The 10920-nt window shown below is 53.4% G+C and overlaps 1 protein-coding gene and 1 long non-coding RNA gene across 3 annotated transcripts in view; one reads left to right on the top strand and one right to left on the bottom strand.

Annotated features, from left to right (window-relative positions):
• GRIK3 (glutamate ionotropic receptor kainate type subunit 3) overlaps positions 1 to 9350 on the top strand; it is a 72604-nt gene extending 63254 nt beyond the window's left edge. The window contains exons 13-17 of one of the 2 annotated variants that reach the window (XR_001469937.4): positions 188 to 405; positions 4564 to 4786; positions 4928 to 5178; positions 5959 to 7022; positions 7139 to 9350. Coding sequence is in view for 1 of the 2 variants with exons in the window: in XM_417766.7 (XP_417766.4) it covers positions 188 to 405; positions 4564 to 4786; positions 4928 to 5178; positions 5959 to 6153 (887 nt within the window). In the remaining variant the exon portion in view is untranslated. Of the gene's footprint in view, positions 1 to 187; positions 406 to 4563; positions 4787 to 4927; positions 5179 to 5958 lie in introns of both variants that reach the window. The other variant, XM_417766.7, reaches the window with a different exon arrangement.
• Positions 201 to 1068, bottom strand: LOC121107455. The gene is made up of 3 exons (XR_005841646.2): positions 811 to 1068; positions 505 to 624; positions 201 to 339 (listed from the first exon to the last, which is right to left on the bottom strand). It is a non-coding gene; the product is annotated as an uncharacterized LOC121107455 (long non-coding RNA).
• Positions 9351 to 10920: the final 1570 nt, after the last annotated feature.

Consider the following 10920-nt stretch of genomic DNA (forward strand, 5'->3'; position numbering starts at 1 on the left):
ACCCACTGATCTCCTGGCATGCATCTGTCTGGATGCTGTGCCTCAAAAGCAGCTGGCTTTAATTGCGTGGCTGTTACAGTTTGGCAGTGAAACCGAATCCTTCACCTATCAGCACAGACACACGTGGATAAGGTATATGATGTATATAAAACAGGTTCCCTTCTCTCATCCCACCCTCCCCCCCCAGGCTCGGAGCTGATGCCCAAGGCGCTCTCCACGCGGATCATTGGTGGCATCTGGTGGTTCTTCACCCTCATCATCATTTCATCCTACACGGCCAACCTCGCCGCCTTCCTGACAGTGGAGAGGATGGAATCCCCCATTGACTCAGCAGACGACCTGGCAAAGCAGACCAAAATCGAGTATGGGGCTGTGAAGGATGGGGCAACCATGACCTTCTTCAAGGTGAGAGCCGACTCGGGCAGGGGCGCTGCCTCCCCTCTCCAGCAGGTTGTTCCTGCCTGCCACCTTCATTAAGACATTAACCCCGTCACTTTAGCTTACCTAGACTCACATCACGGCTAAATCCTCCTCTCCCGGTTGCTAATTGAAGCCGCAATGATAAAATTACAGCAATCTGACAGCTCTGGGGGCTGCGCCCAGCACAGGCTCAGACACTCCAACCTACAGCAACGAGGACGGATGCTCCTTACACTGAAACCTACAGAAAACTCCTTCATTCCCACAGAATCCCCATTCCCACACCTCACCCGCTGCCATTCCTCCAGCCCGGGCCACACTGCTCTGTGTGCAGCCGAAATGCCCCCCCTGCCCCCAGCTGCCCCTGCTCACATACCCACGTCCCGTTACCTCCTGAAGGTGCACGGCAACGCCACCACCAACCCTTCAGAACCAACTCACGTTCCTTTCTGCTGTTTAAAACCCAATTTCAGACGTTAGCCAACACTGCAGGGAAGGTGCTGAGAGCGTCCATATTTCACTGCTGCCTCAAAAAGGGAAAGAAACCCAGAGACTTAAAAAGACCTTTGGAACCGCAGCTGGCCTTTAAAAACACACTCTTAGAAAAGAGCAGGAGAATAAAGGAATCGAAATGAGGGGTGATTATTAACCTGAGCAACGAGCATCCCAGCTTGGGGAGGAATTTAAATCTAATGGTGACCTTAAAAAGCTGTCTGGCAAGAAAAGGCCATGGCAGAACACAGAGGCATGCTTTATTCTCAGTGCCAAATGCATGAGGGGATCCTTGCACGCTGCCATGCGTGCCTTGCACGACTGATCTTCGGCTCACACACATTAAGTAGGTGTGTATAGCATGTATGGCAGTATGTATACATTCAATGCTTCCCCCAAAATCATGGAGGGAGGGCTCTGTCTCCTCGCAAATGCTCAGTCTGTGTGCTGGGGGTCTTTTGGGGTCTCTGGTGGTCAGCAGTAGCATTCCTCACCATGGCTGCTGGCTGAACCCGGAGCAGCACAGTGCTGCCTTCTGAAGGTGCAGCCATTGGGAGACGCAGACTTTTACTGGGGTGCTTTAACTACTCTTTCCAATAAGAGTTTTATATGGAAATAAAAGGAAACTATCTTTTTCTTAAACCAAGGACACAGCATCTTTATGGCTTCCTATCATTATGCATCAGAATCGTTCCCTGGGCTTCTAATGGGCACTTGGCACAGCTTATTGCTGCAGCACATTTCCCTTTCTCTGCGTTCTGCCACTGCTGTTTGGAGATGAACACCAGCGCTGCCCTCTGACACAGCACAGGGGATGCTGCACTCGTGCACGGGCAGTTGGCAGAGCTGTTTGCTGACCACCCTGAGACCCCCCCCACCCATAGACCCCCCCATAGACCGCAGCACTGAGAGCTTCCCGACTGCAGCAGCAGGCTGCGACTTCACGAGAAGAACCTTGGAGCAGCTATTTATTTCCCGGCGATGCAGATTGAGTTACAGGAGTAAACAGATCAATTAATTTGGGAGCAGCATCTCGCTTTCATTGCGGATCATGCCAGGAATCCTTCATATCATGCAGGAGATGCCGTCTCGCCCTGAACAAACGTGGGGCTTAATGTGAGGGTGTGTGGATGTGTGTACACATACATTCACTTGTACAGAAATGTTAAATCCTCCAGAGTAAGTATCTTCAGTTGGGGAAAATCAATTTATTTTTTCATACAGGCTGGAATTGAAAATCGTCAGCCTGAAAGTTACTTTCTTGCCAATTTCACTGATAAAAAAGCATATATGTCTTGGCAAGATGCCTCATATTGCCTCCTCTAAACTATTCCATTAATTTATTTGGGTGACTGCTCTTGAAGCATTGGTTATTAAAGGCAGCTCCTGAGCTGTGACTCTAAAGAATGAGCTCAGAGGCATTGAGTTCCTGCACTCCCTGCACACAGTGCGGCTGCTGCCCACCTCCACGTGCCCCTCGCTCAGCTCCAGGGCAGGGGGCTGCTTGCCACCATAGAGTGCTGGGCTGGAAAGGACCCCAAGGATCATGAAGGACAAGTGGGGCCACCAACCCCCAGATGTGCTAGTAGAGCAGGCTGCCCAGGGCTCCATCCAACCTGCTCTTGAGCACCTCCAGGTGCTGGATTCCCACCCCACAGTGTGTGCACAACGGATGTCCTCAATGAGTATCAATTAATTCTAACAAATTACGGTGCACAACGAGGATGGGTTTTGCTTATGGGAATGGTGTGTCCTCCGGGGACATCACCCACACCCCATAGGTAAATGAGACCCTATGGAGTGCAGCCGCAGAGCTCTGTGAGGTGTGAGCTGCAGCTCCACGTTCCCCCCGCAGTGCCTGATTGATGGCTGCTCTCACCATGACTGACAATCGCTTCTAAATTGGACTTCTAACAAATAGGCAGCTCCATCAAACCGCTGGTGCTGCGCTGCGAATTACAGCTGGCGAATTTTTGCCTGGGAAGGGGCTGCTCTTATCTCCTGTTAGCCGAGTTAAAGGAACTAACTGGAAATAAACTCCCCGTGGGGAGGTGGAGGGATGCAGACTGCAGAGCTCAGCCAAAGCAGAGCTGTGCCGAGCTGTGCCGAACTGCACCAAGCTATGCCGAGCTGTGCTGAGCTGCGCCGAGCTGTGCCAAGCTGTGCCAAGCTGTGCTGAGCTGCCTTTGCAGCCACAGCTCACCCCAGGGCTCTGGTTGGGGAGGACGAGGCCACAGCAGCTTGCTGGGCAGACACCAGGCTGGGGCTGCAGCAAGCAGGCAGGTCTGCAGCACAGGACCCCGTGCCGGAGCCGTGCAGCATCCATCCTGCTATTTCCAACCACAACGAAGGCCCTGCAGCAGGTCAAAAGAAGGGATTTAAGAAGAGCAGAGAAGAGAAAAGTGTTGGTTTTTTTTTTTCTGTTCCAGGCAGCCCTGTCTCATGTAATTTAAGCTGCCTGAAGAGCTACAATGCCTCATGCAAGTCCTATTAGCTTCACTAAATGCAGCCTATTGATTTTTTGCCAGTTTATTTTGCTCTGTGCTTTAAACTGGGAGAACACTGATGTTGTTTAAGAGCCCTGTGTCAACACCCAAGGAGCATTAAATGCAGGAAGAGAAAGAGCAAAAGGGAGAGCCAGTGAACCCAGAGGCCTCTGATCTGAACTATATAAATGTTAAACAAGTCGTTATCGGCAACTCGAGTGCGCTGTTCATTTCAATTACCCATCGTAATGCACAGATATTTAATAATCCTTTTGGAGGCGACATTTCTTGCTGCTCTTTGAGGCTTGATAGATGCCACAAATCCAGCTCACGGGCAGTGGACCAGATTCTCAGGCAAGGGAGATTATCCTGCCTCCTGAACGCGGCTCCGCGGGTCCATCAGCGGATTATAACGAGTATGAATTCCAATTGGTATCAGTGAGTCCGTGGCTGCTCCAGCAGGGATGAGCCCATGGGTCAGCAGCAGAGGAACGGCTCTTGTCACTGTGTGGCACTGCTGGGCATGGGAGGCTGGATGGGTGACCACGGCCACAAACCCCCATGCTGAAAAAAGGAGGTGGACTGAGCTCAAAGAGGGACTATCCTGCTTAGCACATCTACCCCTATATGTACATACAGGTAGCAGCAGCCACAGCCATGTGCAGGATGAGCCCCATGCCTGTCCCCAGCACAGCAGCGAACCCAAAGCGTGGTGACGAACAAAGGCTGTATTTAAGATGCTATGGAAGGACCAAAAAGAGCCACGTTGCTTCTCACCCAACACATTCCCTCGAAGAAGAAATTGTCCGTACAAAGAGCAAGCCAGGCAGCACAATTCCTCCTTCCTAACAGAACGCCCGCTGCTCGTGGAAGAAAACCCGTGCCTATTTTTAACCATAAGACAATCCTCTCGAATATTTGCAAGCCTCTGTCTGTGTGGGTACGTTGAATTTGTTTGGCAGTTGCACATACCTCAGAGGAGACGTCTCCTTGTGGTGCTTGGGGAAAGGCAGGGATACAACAGAGCGTGTGAGGGAGAAAAACAGATCCTCCAAAGCATTCTCTGTCTTCTCTCATTGTCGTTTTTTTTTACTGTAAAGACACGATTTTTTTTTTTTTTCCCCAGCAAATGGAATTAATTCTTATTTTGGTATCCTTTGCCCAGAAATCCAAAATTTCCACCTTTGAAAAAATGTGGGCTTTCATGAGCAGCAAACCCACGGCTCTCGTCAAGAACAACGAGGAGGGAATCCAGCGCACCCTGACGGCCGACTACGCCCTGCTGATGGAGTCCACCACCATCGAGTACATCACCCAGAGGAACTGCAACCTCACCCAGGTCGGGGGGCTCATCGACTCCAAGGGCTACGGGATTGGGACCCCCATGGGTAAGTGGCCGTAGGGAGATAATCCTCTCCCAACAGCCGATTTCCAAACACCAAAGCTCGTACGGACCACCTCCCCAAAGGGAGATCTGGAGGTCCTCTTCAACCAGGAGGACATCCCCGCTTTGTGCTGTTTGTCCCCAGGCTCACCGTACCGGGACAAGATCACCATCGCCATCCTGCAGCTGCAGGAGGAGGACAAGCTGCACGTCATGAAGGAGAAGTGGTGGCGGGGGAACGGTTGCCCTGAGGATGAGAACAAGGAGGCCAGTGCCCTGGGCATCCAAAACATCGGCGGCATTTTCATCGTGCTGGCAGCAGGCTTGGTGCTGTCGGTCTTTGTGGCCATGGTGGAGTTCATCTACAAGCTGCGGAAGACGGCGGAACGCGAGCAGGTACCAATCCCCACTGCTCCCTGCCAGCCCAGTGCTGAGGATTTCCCTTTCCTGAGCCCCCGGCATAGGGCAGAGCCACAGCACCCCTGGGTGCCCTCTCCGTGCTGCCTGCCTGTCCCATCCTGTGGACAGTGAGTGCCTGTGGCATCCAAAGGCAGCTTGCAGGAGTGTCCGTCCTGCGTGCTGCGGTGCAGTAATGGGAAGTGCACCCGTGTGCACAACCACAGCAAAACACTCAGCCTGTGTGTCAGGGCAGACAGGTGCGGACAGCCGCTCACTGGCAAGTGCAGCAGGGCTCTGCCTCTCTGATTCATAACCCTACCAGTCCCCAGCAGCAGGGGTCACACAATAAGGCCTCCAGAGCTCTGCTTTCCTGCAGGAGTTAGCGCGCCCAAAGTACAACCTTACCAAAGCACAGCGGGTCAACCCCAAAGCTTGCACACAGCTGAAGTCCCACTGAGCGCAGATGATCATAGAATCACAAAGTCACTGAGGTCAGAAAAGCCCTCTCAGCCCCCAGGTGCAACCCCAGCCCAACCCCCCCATGCCCACAGGTCCCTCAGTGACACATCCCCACCGTTCTGAACACCTCCATGGATGGTGACCCCACCACTCCCTGGGCAGTCTGTGCCACTGCATCGCTGCTCTTTGGAGAAGAAATCTCTCCTAATATCCAACCTGACGCCTTCAGCACGGCCCAAACCTCCGCTGCTGCAGAGATGAGCTCCAACACTGCAGGCATGGGGCGGTAACGGTGCGTTCTGTCCCTCCTCTCCGCAGCGCTCCTTCTGCAGCGCGGTGGCCGATGAGATCCGGCTGTCTCTCACCTGCCAGCGCCGGGTCAAGCACAAACCACCACCACCCGTCATGGTGAAGGCGGATGCTGTGATCAACATGCACACCTTCAACGACCGGCGGCTGCCAGGGAAGGACAGCATGAGCTGCAACACCGGCCTGACGCCCGTGTTCCCATAGGCAGCGGGACCTGGGGGAGGGAGGGAAGGATGTGCGAAGGATGCGCTCCGAAGTAGGGAAGCAAGGATTTAAAAACAAACAAAAAAAAAAAAAAACAAGAGGGAAAAAAGGAAGAAAGAAAGAAACAAAGAAAGAAAAAACAGGAAAAAAAGCAAACAAACAAAAAAAAACCAACAAAGCTTGGTTTGGCTCATTTCGAGAACAAGGCCTTTCAACACAGCTGCATCCATCACCGGCGCAGAAGCAGCAACGTCAGAGCACAGACTGCACTGTGGGTCTCGGGGCTTTTCCGTTTGGTTTTTGCTGTTTTTCATCCCTCCTTTTTTTACAGCTTTGCTCCCTCGTGCAGCCCAACGCCCCACCGGAGTCTGATGTTTACACACTGAGAACACGCGGAGGGCACAACTGAATTGAGCCAAACTGAGCCCCGGCGGGCAGCGAGGAGCCCCTGAGCACAGCTCCTCCAGCATGGCAATAAAGGGACACGTTGTCCATCGGGTGTGCATGGCACACCTGGGAGAAAGGGACAGGAGAAGCCCCCCGATGCACTGCAGCTCCTGGCACGGAGGAGGCACCACAGCAGCCATCGGTGGAGCCGAAGCAGCCCACAACGGAGCACAGCAAGCTGGAATGGAACTGCAGGCGGGCAGGAAGGGGTTGGCATGGTGTGCGTGGGGACTGCGAGGAACTGCGGCCAGCCTGGGGCTGCCCCAACGCCCCACACCACACAGTCCGGTTCCCCCCCCCCCCAGCCAGGCAACAGAGCCCATGGGCTGCAGCAGAGATGGGAGGAGAGCTGTTTCCCAGAGGAGGACAGGACAGGTGCCGTGAAGCTGGCTGCAGCTCTGCGTTCACACCTAAGCATCCCGGTGGGGTCCCAGCACACGGTGCCAGCTCAGCCCAGTGCCTCACCCACCCACAGCTCCATGCAAACGCACTCATGTGTTCTTAAGGAATCTTCCATGCACTGTGTTCTTCTTTTCAGGTCGCTAACCCCGAAGGCTGGTCCTGAGCACCCATCGAGTCGGAATTACCAAAGACCCCTCTGCTAACCGAAAGGAACGCTGAGCAGCGCCGCTCCGCTCCGTCCCTCCATGGGAACACAACCGACTCCTCCCCAACCACTGCCAAACAAAGCAAGCAGACCCACTGTCACCCCGAGCACCACGAGCACCACGAGCACTGCAGGAAGTGCTTTAAAGCTCTGGTGTTGAAGAAAAGCGCAGCCCCCAGCCCCTGCCCGGCATCCCACAGCACGGGGGGCTTCTTCCCACCCCCCATCAGGAAGGTTTCCTTGGAGCTTATCCCGATTAACAACCTAGATCAAGGGGAGACAGCTCCTTTCCCGCCCCTCCAAACAGAATTTGTCTTTATTTTGTTCTCCCCTGATGTAAAGAAGTAACGTAGAGACCCGAAACTAAAAACGGATTTGTCATAGTTTGACTCCGGTAGAGATATGCAAAGAGTTTACATTTATTTCCGCCTTTTCATAGCAACTGTGAAAAGTCAGAGCTGAAAGCTGCCACCTCAGTGCACATCACCACGGTCGTAGTTTGCTGACTGTGCACCCACTGCTGAGGATGCACCATGAGCACAGCTCTGCTCCCTGAGCTGATGGGCACCACCAGTGCTCCTCACCACCCCAGGGCTGGGCAGGGCAGCAGAGCTGATGCTCCCCCTGCAGATTTATAAGCCATCAGACGGAGATTTTCACAACCATGACAAAGATAAAAACAAAGCCTGAAACCTGCTTTAAATGTCCTGAGAGTAAACCACCCCCAAACCTGCATTCACTCGCTTCTCTGCAGACCTCTTTTGTTACTGAGCTGAATATCACTACTGCCGTGAGCCCCGGTTATTCATCTTTGACACCAGTTCAATTTCCTTTTACTCACAAATGCCCCAGAGTGACAGGTGAGCACCAGCACTGCTCGTGCTGTCGGCCAGCAAGACAAACCACTGCAGCTCTGCCTTCTCCCTTCTCTCTCCAACCACACGCCAGCACTCCGCGTGTCTGCCTGGTTCAGCCATCACAATCCTGCTCACTGCCAGGAAGCGTCGGCTCTGCTGACAGCACTGTGCTGCTGGGCAGGGAGCTCACAGCAGAGACACCGCCGGCCCCATGGCCCCCCCAGCCCTGCTCACTGTGCTGGGCAGCTCTGATCTCAGCACCGCTGCTGTATGCTGGAGCAGGCTGGGATGCAGCTGGGATGCAGCTGGGATGCAGCTGGGATTCAGATGGGATGCAGATGGGATGCAGAGGGAACGCAGCTGGGACACAGCCGGGGCTGGGCTGTGCAGTGCTGTGCAGGCAGCAGTGAGGAACCCGGCAGATGGCAGAGGGGAGAACCCATAAGGCGCAGATATGATGACGAAGCATCAAAGCCTTTTGCAAGCTGCCCTGTGACCTGCTCATGGCTACCAGCGACTCACGTCTTAGGAATCTGACTTCCAGCTTTCAAGCAGGTTCGTTCCTTGCTTGGTGGGCAGAGGGACTGAAGAAGTGAGGAGGAAACGAAGAAAACCACATTAGGGCTACAGAATTGTACCCACAGTGTTGCCATCCCCCTTTGCTGTCCCTTTCTCACCTGCTTTCTCCTTCCAGGTCTCCTGTGGGACAGAGCAGGGACACATGGGCAGCTCCCTCTGGGGCTGCTCTTCCATTTAGGCTGATCTGATGAGGTAAAGACCCCAACACTACAAACCCACTGAGTCAGCACATGGAGGGACACCGCTCAGCCCCACAGCACTGCAGTGTGGGGTGCACTGCACTGCCCACACCTTTGTCAAACAAAAAACAGACAGAAAGAAATAAAAAGGAACAGTGAAAACAAAGAATGACCAACTGACCACAGCAATGGAACAGAGTGCGAGAGAAAGAAGGAAAAACAGCAAAATAAACAAACAAACAAACTGGTCTCCTTGACATTCAGGGGAATTTCCTTTGTGGACATGCAGAATTTCTATGAATATAGTTTTTTGTAAACATTTTGTAACGATTTTGGTTTCATAGTAACTGTGTTACTGGCTGATCATTCTAGGCTGATGTAAATAGGATTTCCAAAAAAAGAAAAAGAAAAAAGAAAAAAATCCGATTATTTTCCTTTTTAAGACACTGTGATATATCCAAGTGCACAGTTTGCTGTATGAAGTAATATGGTTTTAAATTTTAAATAAAAATAATTTCTAGAAAACAACGAAATCTACCCCCAATCTGTGCCTGACGTCCCCATCATCTCCCTTAGTTGGAATGTGGCTCCTAAATGCAGCCGATCCATTACAGCCCACCCCACAGCAGCTGCCCACGGACCCCAGGGAGGGACAGCACTGCATGGCTGTCACTGCAGGGGATGGCACAGCCGTGGGTGGACCTCAGCCCTCCTGTGCTCTGTGCATGCATCGAATTGCCCCCCATAGCTGCCATTCCCTATGCAATGGTCAAAGGAATTCCTCCCCACTGTCATTATTTCTAAGGGTCGTCTCATAAATCCTTCTCGTCTCTATTATTCACTCCGGCCCTGGAAAGCCGCAGCATCGACGTCCTCACCGAGGAGAGCCCTGCAGAGCTCCTCTTTTTGTTCTGAGCCCTGATCAATATGCAGAGGATACGGCAAAAAGAAGAAGGGGAAGAAAGGTAAAAGCAGGCGATGCCTTCGCAGGGCTCCTTCAGCACTGGGGCACGTGGGGCTGCTCTGGGAGCCTCCCGACGCACCGCTGAGGCCGTGAATCCCTCTCACCAGGCAGTAATTAACCCTGTCACTCAGCCCGCGATGTGCTGCCAATCATGTGTGGTGAATACTTAATCAGACAGTGGATTTCACTCATCAGAAGGCGCCGCGCTCCCCGCGAGCATCAGTCCATCCCATTGGGCAGAGCAGGGCGAACACCTGGGAACGGTGCCTGCTGTCTGCAGGGCCTGTCTGCATTGTGGATGCCCAACCTGCAGAGCCCACATCACAGTGGAACTGCTCCGTCTGCAGCAGCATCCTCTGATCCCAAAGCACAGAGCTCCAATCCCACGGCACGAGGACAGCAGACACCAACAGCGGCCCTACAACCAATCAACCCCATCCCCAGGCCTGGACTGAACGTTCCCATGAGCTGAACGCTCGTCACTTCCTCAAAGATTTGGAGATGGAACAGAGGAAAGGAGGATGTCTTATTGAAGAAGAGGCCGTGGGCTTTCCTCTGCACTTCCCAACTCTGAAAACAAACCGAAAGGCCCAAATGCTCCCTGGTGCTGCCATGCCTGGAGCAGTGCCTGCAGGGAGCATCTCCCAGGAGCTAGGAAGGGCCATGGAGATGGGCTTCCAAACACTGCAGAGCAGTGCACCTGCAGAGTGACTACCTACGAGGTGCAGCACTGTTGCAGCCAGGAGCACAGAGCAACCTGCATGCAGGCAGGGTGCTGTCACCTCTCACTTGGAGCACTGTATCAATGGTGCTGTGCTGCACGCTCCAAACACAGAGCGAAAGTGTGATCTTAGCAAACGAGAGACCTTCTGGCAGCACTGATGTAACATATGGGCTCCAGCAAACGTGCTTTGAAAGGGGTTCGTAGGGCAGGGAAGTGATGGTGCACAGCCAACACACACAGCCCCAGGGTGCTCCGTCACGGCCAAAGTGAGTGGGTCCCTTCTGTGGGTGCCAGCATGGAGGGGGGGTTGGTGCATGAAGGAGGGGCATGGGGCAGAGCACGGGGTGAGGGCATCACTGCAACACAGGGAAGAGAAGAGGCGCATCTCGCAGGGAGGCTCTGGGTTTCAC

The sequence above is a fragment of the Gallus gallus genome, chromosome 23, assembly GCF_016699485.2.
Source record: "Gallus gallus isolate bGalGal1 chromosome 23, bGalGal1.mat.broiler.GRCg7b, whole genome shotgun sequence".
Taxonomy (NCBI): Eukaryota; Metazoa; Chordata; class Aves; order Galliformes; family Phasianidae; genus Gallus; species Gallus gallus.